Here is a 21,137-nt window from a genome sequence, read left to right on the forward strand (position 1 = left end):
TAATTATGGTACTTACCTGGTAAGTACCATACTTACTACTACCAGGCACATACTTGGCGGGTTGTCTGTAAGTACAGGGTGACAAGTCACTTCACAATACAGCCTGATTCAGGCAGATATCCTGTGCCGATCTTTATTACAAGCAGAATCACAACAATCTAATGAGAAACCGTGAGCGAGGGATCAGAAGGCCTTTAAAAGCTGAGGGACAGGAACAGGTACTAGTTTGTTTTTAGTTGGTGACTAAATTCAGTTACAGGAATTGCTTTTCCAAAAGGTAAACAAATATTTATCTTGACGGTTTATACATTGTAAAGTAAAACAAGTTGTTACAACTACTCTGTGTGGGAGTTCAATGCATCAGCTATTTGTTTACTCATTCAGAAAAACAAACAAACTTCCTCGGTCAGATGAGGTGATTAACTGTATAGCAGTTTGTAAAAATGTCGTCACTGCAGCAACTTTATAAAAGGGACATCAATAATAGTTGATGAGCTCATTTTGCATCATTTGATGAACTACTTCCTCAGGCAATTTATAGAAAGAGCAAAATAGAATTCACCTGTTTGTTGTGGAGTACTCACATGGCCTGAATTAACCTGGAAACATTAAGTTTTTATCTCTGATTGGACAAATGGTGCTAATAACGACATGCGTTTTAACGAGCTGATTATGCAATACAGAGAGCAGAAGGAGGCGGTCGTGCTTGTACAGGTGGATGCTTCAAAGATTAGTCAAACCTTTCTTTCCACCACACTGTCTGGGATCATTTCAAAACATTGAAACTCAAAATAGCAAAAGAAAAAAAAAAAAAAAAAAAAAAAAAAAAGGTGTGCTGCGATGTTTTCATGTGCAAGACTGGACACCTGCAGTCGGTCTTTTCCCGCTTTGAGTCACGGCACAGAGGTGTTGAACAAGACGGGCCTGTTGGAGGGTTTGTGAAACAGAAGATGCAGAGACTGCTTGAGTCACTTCTCGTGGTGGAAAATGGTGACGGTCATGAATGCCGTCTGTAACTGATGCAGCGGAACAACTTGCATCAGGTTCCCACTACGAGAAGGAATTACTTTTCCTTCTCAGCAAAGTCAAAACTGTTCCTTAAATTAGTCAAAGTTTCACTCCAAAACAAAACAAAAGCAGTCAAACTGGCATGACTACAGATTTATTTAAAAAAAGTAAGCCAGGAATATCAGTTTTCCCATTTTGAAAACACAAGTGTCAAGATTTAGCTCATATTAAGATTTACAGCATTAAACTGAATCCGTCACATGGCATTAGACCACCTTTTATTTTCTAAAACTGATTAAAAAATGACATTAAATTAAGCAATTTGGACTGAAATTTTGTTTAAATAGTAATCCATGCACAAATAAAGTGGTAACATACAAAATGACGATATTTGAAAATTACATTTTCCCCTGTATTGTTCAGCAGCAGGAAACTGGACCTTATTTTAATTCATCGAAACCAGATATTTTAAAATGCAGCATGGGTTCAATTCATTTTCAATGTTATGAAAAATGAGTTAAACAGAATGCTATGTCAGTTTGTTAATCTGTCTTTTGATTACAACCTAAAGTTGGGAAGGCAGTCGTCTATAAGGAGATTAAATATGGGCTTCATTTCAATTTAGCCTTTTCTATGAACAGCTTTAAGGTTTAATCTTTAAGTTCACGTTCAAGACATCTGAATTGCTCTAAGAAGTGTTTAAAAAAGTGAGACAAATTAATCCTAACCCTGAGCTTCACACTACTTTCGATGTTCCTTCTTTCTTTTCTTCTTTTTAGATTTTTTGACTACCGGCTCCTCGTTCCATTCTTCTCCTACGTCGTCCTCTTTGTGGTTCTCAGCCTGCATGAGCTCACACTCGACTGTTTCATCCTGTGCGGGACCGTGTCCATTTAAAAGCTCTCCATCTTTAGGACGCTTTTTAAGTTTTTTCTTCTTAGAGGAACGCAGTTCTTGACAGTTCTCCTCCGGAACATTTGTGGAGCTACAGTCATGTTCTGTAATTTTTCTCTTCTTTTTCTTCCTCGAGCTCTCCTTCTCCTGGCTTTTGTCATCTACCACTTCTACCACTTCCACAAGCTTTTTGTCCTTCTTCTTTTTCTTTTTGGGCTCTTCTGCATCATCGTTGCTGACGTCGACCGGACTGAGTTCTTCAGCTGGACCGCCCGTCTCTGTGACCTCCGCCGCTGAAGGTGCTGTGCTTTGGGCTCCACGGGCCTTCTTCAGCTGAGCCATTCGCTGCGCAAAATACTCCTGCATGCTCAGAGAACTGGTCACGGTCTTGCTGACGAACTCCGTGTCCGGCTCGGGAGGAGGAGTCCTGCTCTCCTCCGACTCGTCTGAAGAATTATTTTTGCTGCTCTCCTAAACCAGAAAGACACAACGCAGAGTTTAGACTTCACAATGCATTTGGAGGATCTGCACAAAGACGGCTCACAACTGTAAACCGAGGAGCTTAAATGGTTGTCAATCACCCAAAGATTACCCCAACAGTCTTTATTGCAGAAAAAGCCTAAAATAGTGTGTTGGTATAACAATAGGTGTCTTAAAGGAAGCACTGTCAACAGAACTGTCACGTTTCTGACAATTATCATCCATTTCTTACAACGCTGTAGTTTTATACATCAGACAGGTTTATTTGCAGAGTCAGCTCCAAACTGTCATCCTTTTGTAATGGTTCTTCACTATTAAAGTAAGCTGTGGTTGAATCTTGATTTTCATGCACAAAACAAAACAAAATCCGGCATTTCTGTCAGAATCCTTCCATGCTTCCACTGACAGAAACTAAAATAAAAGTCTGTGACTTTCTTGTGAAGCCCATTTCTTCTCTTGCAGAGTAAACGGTTCAGTGGAGAGGTGTGTGAACGGAGTGGGGATTTAGTTAGATGGGGCAAAACACATATTTTTTCTTATAATTAGGTCAAGTCATTCTGTGTTTGTCTGTGTCTCTTTCCTGTCTGCTCAAGCCCCAGCCTGGACGGTTTGTCTCATTTGTCTCTGTGTGTCCCTGCGAAGGACAGGTGACCTGTACAGGGCGTACCCCACCTTAGTGCCTAATGACTGCTGGAGAAAGGCACCATCTCCCCGTGACCCCGAAGGAACAAGTGGGTAAAGAATATGTGCAAGATAAAAAGTGCAACATCAATTTCAAACTGACTCATAATAGATGTTGCTCTTAAACAAAAATAAATAAATAAAAATCAGTAGGATGTATCTACATTAATAGTAAAGGCTTTAAAGTAGAGCAGAAAATGGTCTGCTATGGTCTTTGGTTTTAAAATCCAGGACAAAATAAAGTGATCATAAAACCGTCGCTCCAACCTTTAGGCTACACATTAAACCAGGCCAACTTTACAACTGTTAGGAACAACAGGGTCCAGATTTTACCTCCACAGCATGTACAATTTGTCACCTCGCCCCTGTGACCCATTTGTCTTCATTTTCCTAATGGCCTACTCAATGCATAATGATTTGTCCAGAAGAATACAGAAGCTCCTCTGGAGAATCACACTAAACAATGCTGCCGCTCCGTGAATTATCTCAGACGGTAAAGTGGATGGAATTTTTCAAACACTACAGATTAGAGATAAATTGAAAACACTGAGCCTTGTGGGGTTGTCTCATTGTTCGGCCTTTAAGCTTTTACATTCAGATTACACGACTTTCAGCCTTGACGTTGATTCAGATGGACAAGCTGATGGTTGTGTTGAGCAAAAAGAAAAATCATGTCAAGAAATAAGCTTTGTGGAAGGCTTCTGCAGAGCTACAGTACTGTTAACATGGTTACTTATCCATTTTAAAAACACATTTCAGGATTTGTCAACTAAAAGTTTTCAAAAGCAAAGCTACAAGTAAGAATATTGATCTTTAGAACCTTTATAGAGAACAAAGTGGTGAAAAATCCACAATTCAAGGGTTTTTACAAAGTATGTCAAACCTTCCCACATTAAGACTCAATTTTCAAACTCCTTTTAATGTCCAAATACAAGCATTTAATGTAAACATTTGATTGTTTTAAACTGTAATGACTAACACGTTTAAGATATGCTAAATGTGTATCCGTCTGCCAGTTATTTGTTAAAAGATTGTATCTCTTTGGCTTGTAGTCAGTCTAGATTTAATATCATCCTGATAAGGAAAATCTATTTGTAAAATGTGTTATACCCAAATTTTCATGTTGAATGTTTATTTGTTCTTGTTTATTTAGGATATCCATGTAATTAACAATAATAATCTGAATTGTAAAGCTTTCTGTATCATTGAGCTTTACTCCTCCACCTTCATGCTCCGATTCACCCTCTCACTCAGTGGTTGGCCCATATTTCTTCAAAAAGGCATTTAGTAAGTTATATATATATATAAAAATTTAAAATCACCTAGAGTGGGCAATTCTTTAGAAATTAAACTTTTTATTTCTAGCAAACAGAAGAAAAACAAACCTAGGAGATATTAAACAATTTTTTTACTTTGTTAATACTTTTTAAAACTGCATAGAAACATAATTGTTAAGAGGCTAGAATTTATCAACAAAATAAAGAGAGAGTTCCTACTCTAACATGAAAGAATAATAACACATAAGTTGTTTGACTCTGTATTTTTGTGTTTTCATGGTGTAAAGCACTTTGAATCGCCTTGTTGCTGAAAAGTGCTATATAAATAAATTACAATCAAGCTTTAATAACATCTCACAAAATGAAATGCCCATCTCTCACAATTTTTTCGAAACTGCATAGTGTGTGCTGGACTTTATATGGAAGTGAAATGCACGATTGAGGCTAAACAAAGTTTTCCACCACCCAACACAACCAGGCTAGACAACCAGAACTTCTAATAAGAGGAATACAAGACCCTTCAGGTGAGGTGCCATTAAACAAAACTTTCCAGCTTCCCACTAAAAATCTATACTCCCTGTTACTGCACAATGGCATCCTCTCTGCTTGGGAGAGTGAAGATGAGGCTTAGAGCTGACAGCGCCAAACAACATGTAACTGGGATTTGGGAAGCTGGCTGGGGGCCACTTTAGAACTGCCTGTGAAATTACTCTCAGGAGAGGGAGAGGCTGAATGAGCAAGGGAAGAAAGAGGGGAGAGTGACTGAGAGAAACATCGTCTTCATCATCAGGGAAAGGTGGCTTGAGCGCAGTATGGTGCTGCTCCTCACTGCCTGGGGATTCCATTAGACTCTGATCCGACAGCAGAGGAAATGCTGTGCTGTGCACAGGCTGGACGACAACACATACAGAACCAGTCAGCATTACTGGCAGCCCTGGAGAGCATCCTTGGTGTGAAATATAGAAGGCAACATGCTAATAAAAAAACTGAACCGTAATGTTTAAAGATGTTTCTCTGTTTCCAGTTGTCTCTAACCCTGTTTGCTTTATTTATTTGCCATGTAATAAAGTCTTACATGCAAACATTATAGAACTCCCTATATTAGTGATGTCCAATCCTGGTCCTGGAGAACCCCTATCCTCGTTGTTTTAGGTGTTTCCCTGCTTTCAATGAGTGATAAACAGGCTTCTGCAGAAGTTGAAGACCTGCTGAAGAGCAGAGAAACATCTAAAACATGGAGTAGTGGCCCTCGAGGGCCAGGATTGGACATCACTGCCCTGCACGAACTTCACATTACGATAAAACCCAATGTAGAGGAAAAACAATTACTGGAAAATAGAATCATAGATCAGTAACAAGCCCATTGATTTAAATATATTTTACTTACATTCATGTTTTTTAATCAATATAGTTATGTAAATGTATTTTTTTAACATGTATGCTTTTAAGTATTTCTAATGAAACATCTTCTGGGTCTAAATAATTTAAACTGTTTAGTGCATCAAACAGGCCTGCTAGGTGTTTTTACTACATGGTTGAAAAGTTCAAAACTAAAATTACCCTTTTAGTCCTTCAACTATAACAATTTGTAATGATATCTGATGTTCTAATGCATTTAGATCATTTTCAAAGATACAAGTCTGAACTGCTGCAGTCATATTAATGGACAGATATGAACAGTAGCAGTAGGTTAATAGGACATATGATCAGCTAATCAGAGGAAACTGATATATTTAATACTTTTTTATATAATCTGAGCCAAAACACTTACGTAAAACTAGTTGAAAGCATTTGAACATCTGTAATTTGTTTATACCATCTTTCCAATTGTTCTCATTCATCGCCAGTTTAAGCCTTCTTTAAAAAACAAGCTGAATGAACACTTCAATATAATATTACTTTATTGCACTATTACACTTGAAAGTTTTGGAGTGCTTTAACTTTGGCTTACACCTTGGAAGGGATTTCACAAATTGGCTAAATTAGTTTACATAATTGCAGAAATTAAAGAAGAATGGCAAAAAAATAGGCAATGTTGAGGAGTGGAAGGTTGGAAAACACACCTATATCAAGCTGTGTCTACCCCCTTCTCCTCCCATGCCTCCTTCTCTCCTCCCAGACGCAAAACCCCAGGAAAAGGATGCGCTCAATGCACTGTGTGCAGCTCTGAGATAAGGCTCCTTCAGCAGAGGAGCAGTCTGGCTAGCTATCGGGCCCTTCCTGATCCACTCACTCCCCTGGCGGGGAATAGGGTTGGGCAGGGAACACAGGGAGGGGTCCCAAAGAAAAGGAGAGGGTGGAAAGACATTCAACAGGCCGCCTCCTTCAAGACACTCCAGTTCAATCTTTCCCTACTAATGTAGCCAATAGAAAGCCAATGGCAAAACATGCGCCAAGGTGCCAAGACAGAGGCCAACATATTCAGGGGGAAAAGTCGATGAAGCCAGAAGAAATGATGGAAAAAGTTCTCTGGAGTGCATGCTGAACTTTTCTCTCCAAAAAACCCTGCAGAAACACTACGAGTTCTAGAACATCGTCAAGTTTGTTTATACTGATGAGCTGATGGTGTTGCTCGGAACACAAGTCCACTTTATACCTACATATTTCTAAAAGAAGCCTAAAAATCCAGAACCAATGCTTCTAGGCATTTTTTGTTTTGTTGCATTTGATCCAAATCTGAAGCCATTTTGCTAATAAATCAGTCACTTTTGATCTATAACTCAAAAAAACTAAATTTTATATAGCTTTATATAAAACATTCTAAAAACTCAGGTAAAATTAAGGATAGACATTATGATTAATGACAGGGTAGCTGATTATACTTTTACAGTAATACTTAACTGATGACTTGGATGCAAAGTTGCCAAGTTTACTTGTATCGGAGCTTTTGAAAATTAAAATAGGTATATAATATAGTTTTACATAAGTAGGAATTGTTGCAAAGGTTCATCTTGCTAATTAGAATTTGACGGCACAGCAAATACCCATTTATTTTCTTAAAAATTGCCTCTTTGCAGTACTAGCCCCCTTTTTTTCAATAATTGCTCAACAATATTGGTTGGGTCTGTAATTGCATGAGTGTGCCCTCATTGTCCTGCCAGAATAATAAATTTGGTGATACTCGGGGTCTATGGATCAGGGCCTGATTAGCCAGCTGTCTCTCCCTGATGAGCGCACAAGTCCGGCAGCCCATCCTTCATCAGCATGATGTGGGTGGACAGAAAAACAGGTGGATGCCTTATTCCTTGGCAAATATGTAAAGGCCGCAGGAGACTATCAAGACGCTTTTAAATGTCCCAAAAGCAAGTCCAAGGTTCATTTTCCTTTTCTGGGTAAATAAAAAATGATAAAAACACCCAAAGGCCAATAAATGCGACAAAATAAGAAGCTTCCACAAAGCAATGCTTTTACTAAAATCGCACCCTGTGTGTAGTTAAAACAAAAAAGGGGGTTGAAAAATTGGATTTTGTCCCCAGAGCAAAAACGTTCATGATAAGTAACAAATAAGGACAACAGTATGCATGTGTTATGACTGGCCTGTGTTTGTTCTTCATTGTAAAGACTTGAAAACAATCCCAACACATAAAAATTGGGGTCCCACACCCCAACCCCAGGGAGGGAAAATGCTTTGATTTATTAGATTAAAGAGTCAGTAATTAAATGGTTGTAACTGTAAACAGCTGAGAAGGCTTGAAATCTTTGGGCGGTTAGCTCTACAAGGCAGTAATTATCCAGCTCCTATGTATTGTAGCCGAGGCCTGTAACTATGAGACAGACACCCTATTCTTTTTTTCTTTTTTCTTCTTTTTGTCCTGCGCTAATCTGTAAGTGTCAGGAAGCTGGCAGCAAGCTGGCAGGGAGCAGTCCACAGAACTGCCAGGGAGGTAAATGGCAAATGTGTGGTTTCTGTGTTTACAGGGGAGGTAGCGGTGGTGTGGGGTGGGTTGTTTTTGGCGGGTCTCAATATTTTCAGCAGCAAAAGTAAAAGGGTCTGTCAACAAACACGCTCAAGACAGAGAAAGCCTTTGCTCGAGGCAATTAGATGCTATCTGACAATGGTCTACAATGAGCGCAGCGCCCTGCATGAGCGCACCGGCTGATTCAAACGGCAGCAGCCGTGCTGCGCTGGTGCACGTTTACACCAGCATGCCCTTTCAACAGATCAGAGCTGCAAGCTGATGGATAACATGGCCAAAAAAGAAAATCTTTGCTCAGTTGTTGTATTTCTATTCATAGTGATAATTATAGGAAACAGAAGACTCAAACTCACCACACAAAAAGATACAATGAAGCTGCATGATATAAACTCGTAGACTTCAATTACTAGCTAGTTAAAATGCTTTCTAAAAAGGCAATATTTCTATTCTACCACATGTAGAAAAATAGTAGGTTAAATTTAAGAACATAAATGTTAAAGTGAAAAAAATCTGATGATGGAAAATGAAGACATTTAAACTAGTTATCAAGTTTCTTGAACAGCTTCTTGGTTATTTTGGCACAAATAAAAACTGACTTATTGTTTGTATGCCTCAAACTTATTTTACCTGTGGTTGATTGCAAACAATTTTTTTGTTTTAAAATGACATTTTGGTTCTGTGTTGTCAGCAAAAGTTTCCTTGCGCCGCTCCGCCCATCATTTCCCAGGCGCCATGGTGACACATCTGCCAAATGTTCAAGCTCCTAACTCATGTCGCCCCTGCTCTATATTCCATAACGTGGTGGTATCGGGGGAGCCCCTGCAGACGCACAATCCTTCATGTGGACGATGCGTGGGCAGAAAACCCTTGCAACAGGTGCCACCCGATGAGGCCTGATCCTCCGTTCTTTGTGCCTGAACAGGAGTGGGAGTGAGAGAGGCCGCAGGGGTCGCGCTGACCCGAGATCAGGGCGCGCCATACCCACTGTCTGGCTGGAGGTTCAGACTTCAACACGAGGCTTGTACCAAATTATACTGAACCATTTTTCTTCTCTGACACTTCAAGGGAGTAAAGAACTAATGAATGGATCAATGCTGGAACAACTTTAATGTTTGTAGTGGTCACAAAAGACAATTATTCAACAAAAAATGTTACATTTTGTTGATATGAAAGTCATTATCTGTGCGTGCTTGTAAAAAAGGTCAAAACTGTAAAGTAAAAGTTGAGATCATCGATGGAACTAAGTTGAACTCAAATTAGTCATTGAGGAGAAAAAAGAAAAATCAATTTAAAAATGTGAAAATTACACATATTCTTATTAAACTTATTTTATTTTACATTATACTGCCAAGTGTTCAAAATCATCATCTGAAAAGACCATTTAAATTTAAAGGAAAATGCAAAAACAAAACCACATTTTATTTCGCAATGACCTTCTCTCTTCCCAATAAGAAAAAAAGGGGAATGTAGGTGGAAAAATAAAACTACTGCTTGTTTCCACCTTTCAACTGGGCTGGCGGCTTTAAAAAATGACTAACTTTTGTTGATGTATGAATCGGCGGGGAGTCTATTTATCAGCAGGCCCTCTGCGGTCGCCCGCTTGGGTCCCTCAAGCCACAAGCCGCATCGCTCCCCTTTGACTGATTAATTAGCCAATCAGAGGACATTTTTCACTTGGCGGCAGAATGGTTTATTTCAGCTAATGCCGGGCTTTCGAGCCGAGGCCCGTTGGAGCCTCGTCGGCTCTTTCGGCCTGCCTGAGTGGCTGGGCAGCGGGGCAAGGGAGATAAATCAAGCTGGGCTGGCCCTCCATGTGGCTCCCCTAACTAAACCCCCTGAGGAGGGCATGGAGAGCAGGGGTGGTGGAGAAAGGGGGAGGAGAGAGAGGCAGGACGGCCAGGGGCGCTGCTCGCCCGCCGATAAGCACAGGGAGCGCAGGGCTGCCAAAGTCCCTTCATTTACGAGTGGCCGCGGTGTTTTGATATCTTGGCGGCGAGAGTCTGTCGTTTGTCATGCGGTGAGTAATTGTGTTGAGGGGTGCAAGAGAAGGCAGGAGATGGAGGAGGCTTGCAAGCGAGGGATAGATGATGGATAACAGAGGACCATGTAGACAGACAGGTGTTACACCAAAGCTTCACTGTTTCAGTAGTGTAAATTATGGCTTTAAGCATACATTTTTAGGTGTCTACACAACAAGAAAAAAAGTAGAAAATGGAGCTTTAGGTGAAATTGTTGTCATCAATTTAACTTCTTAAAATCAATGCTCTTTATATAGCCAAATGCCCTGGACCAGAAAAATAGTGGTTTGCCAAAAGCAAAAGCGTATGATAAAATCGCTTAAAATATCAGGCTTTATTGTTTAATTTAGTGTAGTTTTATTATGCTAATACATGTCTTTCATCTAATTAAGCAAAATGAGTCTTTGTTGCTAAAAAGATTATTCATTTTTGATCCAATGACCTAAATCTAAAAACTTTTTCAAGTTTCTGGCATTTTTTTCTTTTAATCTTTGGACTGTTGCATCAAGCATCTTCACTTACACCCGTTTCCTTCATTGCTAAAAAAGTCTCAACTTAGGAAAAAAACATTTTATAAAATACAGATGAAAACAGAACAAAAAAAAAGTTTGCATCTTAACTAGAAAGAGTGTGTAACCTCAAGAACGGAAATGTTATGTTTAAACAGTTTATAGATAATAAATTAGGTGACAAATGTTAGAGCCTCAGTGTGAAAACACAATTAACAGATTCTTCTCATATGTTCTCACGCTATTTTAACACATCTAGTGCTGCCTTTGATGAACAGAAGGCTGTGGGACAGTTGTCTGTTTCATGGAGCGTTGTGAGCAGCGATAAGGGCCGAGCAGGAAAGACATCACTGTGGAGGAAGGAAAACACCCGCAGAGGGGGACTGGTGGAAGGGATGCTGGAGAGACAGCAGTGGGTGGTGGATGAAGAGCTGGAAGATTCATGAGGGGGGAAGAAGGGAAGGTCTAAAGAAGTCCATGCAGATTTGTTTGGGCCTCTGGGCCTTACCTTGTCAGGATGCAGATAAGTGGTAATGTGATCAAACACACCACAATCCCAAAGCTCTAAACATGTATGAATACAACTCTTTAGGGAACTGTGATAATTCCATGTGTATTTACAGTAAAACATTTTTTTTTTATTGTATCACTGACAAATGACTATAAGCAAAGATCATCAAAGGATGAAGGTCACCAACAGAGCCACAAACACTCACTGGAGATCAGGCAAAATGCCTTGAGCTTGATTGGTCAATCACCCTTTTTACCTCCTACCAGCAGCCTCAAACGCTGCTGAGCTTCAATACAAGGCCTCATGGGAGACCATTGTAATGTTTGTCAGCGTTTTCAATATGGTCAATGGTGCCCCTTCTGGCTGAAAAATAACAACCCATAACCAACCGATTAAGGAGAAAATGATGGTGTGCATTGCCTGTATTTCCAATGTTATTTAGCTAGGGAGGATCTGCCATTGTGATGATGTGGCTCAGCCCCTGCATGGGAATAGAGAGGGCTTTTTTTGTACAATTTATGGATTTTTAAGATGCCAATTTCTTCGAAGACAAATGTTCGAGAAACAGGAGAGAGAGAAAAAAAACAAACAAAAAGAGAGGCTTTTGTTTGCACCGGTGTCCAAAAGTTAGTGTTGTCTTTATCCTACTGGCTTTCTGATTTGTGTCAATTAAGCTGTGACTAACAATCTATTTAAAGACACAAAAATGTATTAATTAATCATATGACACAAAGAACTGTGTGTGCTTGTTTCACCTTCAAACTGTGTAAATCCACTTTGTGTTCATCAGCAAGACCGATAAAGCAAAAACAAACAATAAAAAGAACAATGATGGGCTAAATGTGACTCTGAATTAGTCTTTCATTCAACTAAATAAGACAGATAATGTGACTATTTCAGCAGCTGTAAATTTCTCAGATGCAGTGGAACAACATTATTAAACTGGTAGTTGACTTTATCTTTAATTTCTATAAATATTAACTCATGAAATACCAACCACAAGTAGGTTAATTTCACAAAGTTTTGTTTTCAAGGTTAGCAAAAGGCCCTTTCCAGGCATAAAATGCAACTTGGAATTGCTTTAGCCTGTGATTTCTTTTAAAAGCATAAAACCTATCATGTCATCAAGTGGCAAAGTGACATCTGAAGTCGCCAAGAACTGATGCCAAGAGCAAAATAAACTTTTATGCAAGCGTCATCACCTAGGATTTCTGAAAACCTCACAATTTCGACTTTCCTTTAATAATTCCTTCTGGCAGATTTAACCCACTGATGTGACGCTCCAAGTCAGAAGCAGAAAAAAGGAGGGGAAGTGTGAAGGAGAGGAGGAAGTGGTAAGAGTGAAAATCCCTTAACTGGATTTAAGTGTTCTTGCCACCATCAGTGGCCTTTTGGCACTGTTAAAGCTGTACACGGCAACATGGATAATCTACAGCCAGAGGCTGCTTGGGAACCGGGCCCTGCACTTGCAGAGGGATCGCATAATACCAGAGAGTCTGTTAAGGCCATCAGTACCGACGGTCACTAGCAATTACAGAGACAAATAAGCTCAAGCCACCTGGCCAGTGGAATATCAACTCCTCTGTTGAGTCCCGACTATGACTAGGTCAAGAAAGATCAGAAGTCAGCCTGTTCAGTTAAGATAACAAGAAAATAATTGGTTTATATACATATGGTTCATAAAATAAAGGTAAACATCTTACCTGCTCCTGGTCGTTGGCAGATTTGGCCCTCTTCCCAAAGATACAGTTGAGGTCTGTTTCACTACGGGAGGATAAGTCCTTTCCTGAAAGCAAAAAATGTTAAGAACAAGAAAATAAAAACCATGTGAAACTCGGTTTTGGGTTCAATTATTTTGCTTCATTAAACCAAAGATCATCACAAAATTAGCAATGAACAAGCTTTTTAGGGTTTTCAGATTTACTAAACAGGTAGCAATTAATTCAAAAGGGAATGTGTACAACTCTGTGTGTGTGTGTTTTTGTGAAATATGGTCGCTGAGTAAAGAAAGCAACGGGCTGCATGGTGTACTTTATGCTCGAAGGATAAAACAGCTAAGAAAAATAAACTGACAAGGTTCGCCGTGCCTCCAGAGTCCCATTTTTAAGTCGAGCCTCAAAGACTCCTGAAGCACGCAGTGGTCCGTCTCGGGCCTGGGTCCTGTTCATACAGCTGCATCCTCTTCCTTCAGCGGGACTCTGATAACATTTGGTTATTTATTGCTTTTAAGCCTCTATCTCCCCTGCTCTTGACTTTGAAAGTCACTGTGGATGCAGGTTTAAGAGCTAGCACCAAGAAAGTATGCTGAAAACTAAAATAAATGAGGAGGGGGAGCCCTGTGGTGTTTGTCATCTACTGAACTTAGGTCAAACGTGAAATTATGCCTGATCTGACATTTCTAATGTTTAGAGAAGGAAGTACCAATCCAGGTTTTTCTCCTGTAAGGTGAAAGTGCAAATAACAAAAGTTCTGATAAAAAGAAGCTTAAACCTAGTTTTCTCACAGGCTCTTAAAAGATGGATGAATGCCATTAAGGAGCACGAAACATGTTAGCGTTAGATAGAAGTATGCATGACTGTTGCGGTTCAAAAGGGCAGAAATTATGACAACAAATAACGAGTCAAACCAGACTTACGAGGTTTTCTCACTAACTGAAAAAAGCACAATTAAAATTTAATTACAGAGAATGTCTCGTAGTAATGCCAAAAAACGTGGAAGCTGTAGGTGCCAGGAGAGACAAAGCTTTTCAGCTTGTTAATATGGTGTTGTTTAGATGATTAGTTAAGTTCTGTCCAAACCTGCCAGTCAGATAAAAAGAAACGTACAAATAAGCCCAAAGCTACAATAAAGCCACCACACAGAGCAGCGGGTGGAGATCTGTAGTTAAATTCTGCATCAACCACCCTGGCTGGCCCGACAGGTGATAGATGGAGGCGGCAATTAAAACTGGGTTACTGGTTTATGCTGTGGAACCTGAACCTCGGCAGTGGAGATTTCTGTGCCTTTCCCCACAAACAAAGGCCATCAATCCTCAGCGCTGACAAAAAGGGAGCCAGCATAAACGGGATATCAATAAAAAAGCAGGACACTAAGGAGAAGGCCGGTGCGAGAGGGAGCGGTGCACATTTGAAAGGCTCTCTAATGCTACATTGGCCACAGCAGTTTATTCTAATATAAACTTGAAGCAAAATAAATGTAGGTTTTTATTCAACAACAGATTCGGGACCGACCTTTCTTTCTTTCTCACAGTCGCCGGGAGAACTATACGAGAGTATTACCTGACCTTTCCAGCCTCTCATATAACAAGCTTAACAGCAGTAAATCTATTACCAAGCCTTTACTTGGCAACAACCTCACAGAAAAGGGAGTCAGCATCAGAAAAGGCAGTGAAAGCATGCAAAGAGGCGTGGCAGATTATACGTTGCCACGTAACTCTGTGGTGTCCCGTTGCAATTTATGATCACAAACAGAACACAGTGTGGCACCGAGTCTCAATGGGAGGACACAATTACAAACAAAAATTAAATGGTACAGAACACCCTGTAGTTGTCGCTTTAAGACAACCACAAATATTTTCACCATGTCAAAATGTTTTTTACGCTCAAAGCACACTTAAAGAGGAGAATTATAAAACCACTTAAGTCATCTTGAGAGGTTTACTTTTATAGTTCAAATTTAAATGACAAGTTATTCGAACAAAAACAAAAGTTTGGGCGTTGCTTTTGTTGCTTGGCAATTTCTCCAGTTTCTGAATAAGAGCAGGTGGAAGTAGCCTTTTTGACAAAAAAGCTAAATTGACATGACTATAGCCAGATGTGTTGAAGTGGTTTAAAAATCAACCACCTAATCTGTTTCCATTTTTAGTTTTTTTTACTGTCAAAAATAAAGTATTTCCAAGAGTTATGGGTTAAGTTTCCAAGGGTTAAGGTTAGGTTTTTAAAAAATTTTATTAAATTAGAAAGTGGGTTTGATTTTCATCTGATGAAGATAATTTTAATAGCTAGTAAGAAAGCTATTAAGAGGAAATGGGGAATGGAGGACCCCCTCTAGTCATGAACAATGGATTGAGATAATAGAAGAAATCTAAATCATGGGAAAATTGACATATCGACTGAGACTACATCAAGGACAGATGGAGGAAAAGTGGACAAAATGGACAATATTCAGAACAAAAGACAGTGACAAAAATAAAGAAAGAACTTGGCAAACTGGATGGGAAAAGTCCAACAGAGGAATAACTCCCTAGCAAAAGTTTGTTTTCTTTTATGTTATGTAATGTTGAATGTGTACTGTTCGTGTACACTATATATGTCAACTAAGTTGAAAAATGACAATAAAAAGTAAATGATAAAAAAAGTGGGTTTGATTTTTAAATTAGGGGTTGAAGAACATTGGTCAGTTTCCTTGTTTATGTCAGAAAATCTGTTTGAACTGTTTCAGTACATGCTTAAAAATCAGTGGTACAAGCTTGTACAGTCTATCATAATGGCAGGAATTGGAAAGCTTAAGTGTTTTTGGAGGTGGTATTCGCTATAAAGCTTAAGATCACGTGGATCATACTGATCTTGAGGAGGTCCTGCCTGCAGAATGAAACACAGATTAAATAAAAGGTCAACTGACGGAGCTACTTCTTTCTCGATAGTTGGTGTTTCACTACAATCTTTAGTTTGCTGTGCTTTCTACATAAAACAAGCACAGTCGATACAACTTTTCTGAAAAGTCGTTATTAAAGGCCTTTAGCTTCGAGGCATTGAAGCCACCCTGATGAAGTTAACTGCAATGACAGACACTAGACAGCAGGAATGAAGAGACAAAAGTCTACTCAAATCAAAATAGCAAAGAAAAGAACACAAAAGTTCAGTTAAGGACATGCCATCTGATCTGCCATAAACAGTTCTGCTTTTGTCATGGCTCAGGTATGTATTTTGCTCAAAACCGTAGAGACTGGTATTTAATAATGTGTTGAAGCCAAATGCAACTTTATCGCAAATAATGTGAGTGCTGAGATTCAGATGAAAGTCACTAAAACCCAACGAGAAGTTTAATCGTTCAGAAGATTGACAGTTTTAACGAAAGACGGAGAAAGTCAAATAACGCAATCTCAGTCTGTCAGTTCTGTTGTACATAAGAACTACGTCTCTCATGTAGAGATTTTAGTACTGATATAAACTTGCCCCACATCAATTATAGACTTTGCACTACCAAAAATTATGTATGAACTTACTAATACTGAAGAAAAAAATTAAATAAAAACAAACTCAAGACTGACACAGATGGACATGAAGCAATGATGCTTCTGAGTGAGTCACAAAATTTTAACTTGTCCAAAATTTGACCAGTAAAAATAGTTGTATGCCATCTTAAATGTATTGTATGTAACATATAGTAGGTCCGGAATATAAATCTGGAATAAAGCAAGCAAAAAAATAAATAAATAAAACTTTATCAAAACCTCTGTGTTCTTCCTTCAACTCTTACATGTTTTTAAAATAGATATATCAGGAATATAGACTTTCTGGCTCCTTCCAAATTAGAACAACAAAAACAATTTTAAGAGGGTCTGGAGGAGAAACTGAAGCCCTGCCTTATCTGACAGGATCATCTAATAGGTCAGAGGAGTTGCCGTTTGCGGTAAATGGAGATACCAGATGCCCTAAACAGGAAACAGGAAGTTGCTATTGAATGACGTAAAATACTAAAGGTTCTTCCAGGTGAGGCAAAAGTGGAGGTATTTGTTTTGTCAAGTGTGTTGAGCAGATGAGGTAGATTTGAACTCATCGACCCACAAATACAGAAATGGTAAACTACTAAAACATGCATTCACACGTTCAACATAAAGCAAAACTTTTAATGAATGTCAGTCTTATTAAGGAACCACTTAATCATGAAACTATGCTGCAAGTATCACAGCTCAGCAATATAATATGGTAGGTTTTTTTTTTTTTTAAGTTTAGCCTCCAGTGGTCCTGAACACCAAATTCCTCCTTGAGCGTATCAGTGCACTGGCCTTGACCAGCAAATCTTAACTTCCTGACGTGTAAAGGGTAATGAAAAAGAGTGGGGAGAGTTATAAATAATGTCAACTAAGCACTCGCCGGGTCAACTGACCCAGCACAGAAAGGCAGAACTCTGATCAGCGTCTGTGGTGTGAGACGAGAGCATGGGTCTCAATAGGAGATTAAGATCTCTGCCTGCACGAGTCCACGCTGTAGGTGAGCAGAAATCTCTAAGGTCAAACACACCACATCAAGTAGTTTAGAGAAAACAAATGCTCATTCCTATTTACATCCAATTCGTTTGCACGGTACTTCAAATGTAGTTTTACAGGTTATAAGAGAGAACTAATCAGAGTACCAAAAAAAGTAGTATATTTAGGTTAATTTTAAAATCAACTACAGCTACAAAAAAAAGTGAACCCACCTTTGGTAAATTTCATGTAATGGACCCTCTTTTTGGAGGTTTTAGATTTCTCCTCCAAGCTGAAACCTTTCTTCTCATCTGATGGAGCGTCTACAGTTTTGAAAAAAAAAAAGTGCACAAGTAACTAAAGATTTGTTCTTTTGGACAACATAACTGAAACAAAGTCTATATATCAGTGTTTTATCAGGAATTTTACTTTGCTTTGATGTCTGACATGGTGATAGTGATGTTTAACATGTTCTATCATACACTATTTGGCCTTTACTTTACAAAATGTTGAACTGAAGCGCCCTCTGCTGTCCAACAGGACAACCAACAGACATGAACTACATCTTTAAGAATCATGTGAGAACAACACAACATGAACAGAAAATGTATTTCAAAATACAAAAATAAGAATTAAAAATCTGTGCCACATGCCATGTTGTCTTTTGACGCATGTAGAGAGTCAAATTAAATCAGACTGTGGTTTAAGGTCTGACACATGCTTTGAGTACATACCACTGTTTTGAGCATGATGGTTGTTCAGTTGAGCAAGAAGCTCATTGAATTCATCTTGATGAGCAATCCAGTTATCCTGAAAAAGAAAAAAAATAAATCACAGATCTCATCAAATTAAAACTAGGAAAAGTAATAAACACTCTGACAACTGTTTTTCTATTTTGCGTGATTTCACGTAAGTATGGATATGGATGCAAAAGAAAAGTTTTAGAATCAGCAAAACTACCAAATAGGTTAGTTCAGAGGACATGGGAAAGGCTAATTTTGATTCAGAAGTAAACTGCACTCACCTCATGACTGGCATTGGCCCCAAGCCCATAGTTATTGTTTTTAACTTTTACTTTGATGTGGTCCGTTGAGCCTTGCTCACTCCTTCCGAGTCCCTGAAGGTACAATAAAAAGGATCTGACATGTGTTTCCAAATCTTTTATTAGAGCAGTAAGTTATAATCCTTTTGTCTCTGTATGCTGATTCAGAGTTTAAAAAAAACAGTTGAACGGACATTCAAATACCAACTTTGTTTAACCTCTTAAATTAAAACTAAAAAACAAAACATTTCAGGTTTCCACTTTTCCATTTTCATTGACTCAAATTTTATTTACTGTACACACTACTGATGTGCCAGCGATCGCAAGTAGCAAATAGGCGTAGCAATCATAGCATTTTGCAATGACTGGTATTGAAGTACCTGGACATACTCTGTATCTGAGCTCTGTTGTTGACCTGTCTACAGTTTTATGTTAGCCATGCTGTACTACAGCCATAATAAGACAGCAATTGGGATGTACCGTGCTAACACGTCTTGGACACGAAAGTATTGTAAAATACAAAATGAGAGCACTTCAGTAGCTATATTTTGCTTGCAATTCGGGTATTTCTTGTGGCAGTAGCAAAAGAGCTATATTCAATAGCACCAAGTCAATGAGACATTTAAAATTCAAACAGTGTTCTGAGCAAACTGAGTTCTAAAGTGTGCCAAGCAACATACTAAAGAAAAAACAAGAGAATAGACAAGATTCCACGGGACAGTGATAAGACAAAAGGTTACAGATTCAGGTGACCGATTTCATTGCTCTAAAAAACCCACACTGATAAATCTCACTCACTTTGCCCTTGGACCAGCCCATTCGCTCCAGCATTTTCTGGCCAAATTTGGAGTCATCATTGCTCCAAGCACTGTTCCTGGGGTCAACAGACCACTTCTGTTTCCTGCGGGCTGTATACAGAGCAACAACAGCTTTATTGCATAACAGTCTGTCTACATGATGTTACACAATAGAGAGGAACAATCAGCTACATCCACGATGCATATTAACATGTATTCATAGGAGCTAGTGTTAACATATAGAGGGATGATTCACGGAGAAAAGAGAAATATCACAGTTCAAAGTGTTAATACCATATAGTACTTAATTTGACATAATATCAGTGTATGAGTGTATCTCAACGCATGCCACCCGATGGTAAATTATAAACATATGAAACAAAGCTCCAGTTTATATGATGAAAGATACACGAAGAAGCAACTCATCTGCGTGACAACACAGTCTGGAGGTGGACTGACAACGAGAGACAGAATAGAAATCTGAACGAAGCATTTAAAACACCCGACTGATGACAAGTTACTGTAGTTTTGATGAGAGTACGACAGCAAACACGTGTTAAACTATTGAACCGCATAAGCTAATGCTAACTACTTTGCCACTTTAAAAAGTAAACTTGCTAAACCCAGAATACTTTCGGTGTAAAAAAAACACACTGGATGTATTATTCTTTTTTGGCAAAATTAGACTACATAAAAAGTTAATGAAACCATTGACAGAAAACAAAATATTTATCAAATTTGTAAGAAAATCTACATACGCTCAGCTAGCATGGACATCCTGGGGTCCTTTCCGGCAGGTTGCCGCAAGTCCAGGAGAACTCCTGGATAATGCCTGAGCACAAAACTGTTTTTTATGTAGGCGGTTTTAATTTTCTAAACGATATTAATATATGCCGACGATATGGATAATAAATGTACATATATCCTTAAAAAAGAAAAAAAAAATGTGTTTTTGCAACCTTTCATATTTTCAAAAAAATATTTTGATATTTTTAATAAGTTCGTATCACAACCCCTTTTATTTCCTCCAACAGTGGGCGCCCTAGCTTAACATACCAGCCTAAACCTGTGCTACCCATGGAAGCCTAATGAATACTGTGGTATTTACAGTACATAAGCGTAAATGGATATACTCGCTGAAGCGCACTGCTGCAGCAACCCATTTAAGAAGAAACATTTGAATGTCTGGCAATGGTCTTGTCATTATATTAGTTTACTAAATGCTAAACCTAATAGTAACTTATCACTTCAACAAGGATACTTACTTAAATAGTTATATTTTTAGGCATAAGAATTTACACTGGATGAATAATTTGCATCATGCATCTGCAATCAGTGTTGTTTGTCATTTTTGTTTTGCTGGAATACAACATTTTACTGTTTGGGGATCACTTTGGTCGGTGCAATAAAAATAGCTGAGGTTTGTTGCATTGTTTTATTTTGAGACAGACTGCTATTATCAAAGTGACTAATGATACCATTTACAACTGAGGTTTTTTATGTTGTCTATTATTTTCATGGACTCACTTCTGTCAGCCTGCCCCTGGGTAGCTGTGGCTGCAATGTAGCTTACCGCCATCAGTGTGTGAATGTGTGGATGAATGGGTGAATGATTGTAGTGTAAAGCGCTTTGGGGTCCTTGGACTATATAAAAGCAAACCATTTACCATTTACCATTATTAGATCATCTCATTGAACTAAATGCCGTTTTATTCTTCTCTTAGTTGCCAGGATGAGTTAAGTGGCTTAACAAACAGCAAACATGTTTCCAAAGATGTTTCTTTGTCCAAAGTAAACAGCTGGATTGAATATCAGA

The 21,137-nt window shown here is 38.7% G+C and overlaps 1 protein-coding gene across 1 annotated transcript; it reads right to left on the reverse strand.

The window, feature by feature from the left end:
• Positions 1 to 1,140: 1,140 nt before the first annotated feature.
• pinx1 (PIN2 (TERF1) interacting telomerase inhibitor 1) lies at positions 1,141 to 20,183 on the reverse strand. The gene is made up of 7 exons (XM_017427250.3): positions 20,080 to 20,183; positions 19,323 to 19,432; positions 18,507 to 18,599; positions 18,217 to 18,292; positions 17,716 to 17,805; positions 12,999 to 13,081; positions 1,141 to 2,373 (listed from the first exon to the last, which is right to left on the reverse strand). The coding sequence occupies exons 1-7, from the start codon at positions 20,096 to 20,098 to the stop codon at positions 1,750 to 1,752; spliced, it is 1,095 nt and encodes a 364-aa protein (XP_017282739.1). The 5' UTR covers positions 20,099 to 20,183; the 3' UTR covers positions 1,141 to 1,749.
• Positions 20,184 to 21,137: the final 954 nt, after the last annotated feature.

The sequence above is a fragment of the Kryptolebias marmoratus genome, linkage group LG19 (genome assembly GCF_001649575.2).
Source record: "Kryptolebias marmoratus isolate JLee-2015 linkage group LG19, ASM164957v2, whole genome shotgun sequence".
NCBI classification, from domain to species: Eukaryota; Metazoa; Chordata; class Actinopteri; order Cyprinodontiformes; family Rivulidae; genus Kryptolebias; species Kryptolebias marmoratus.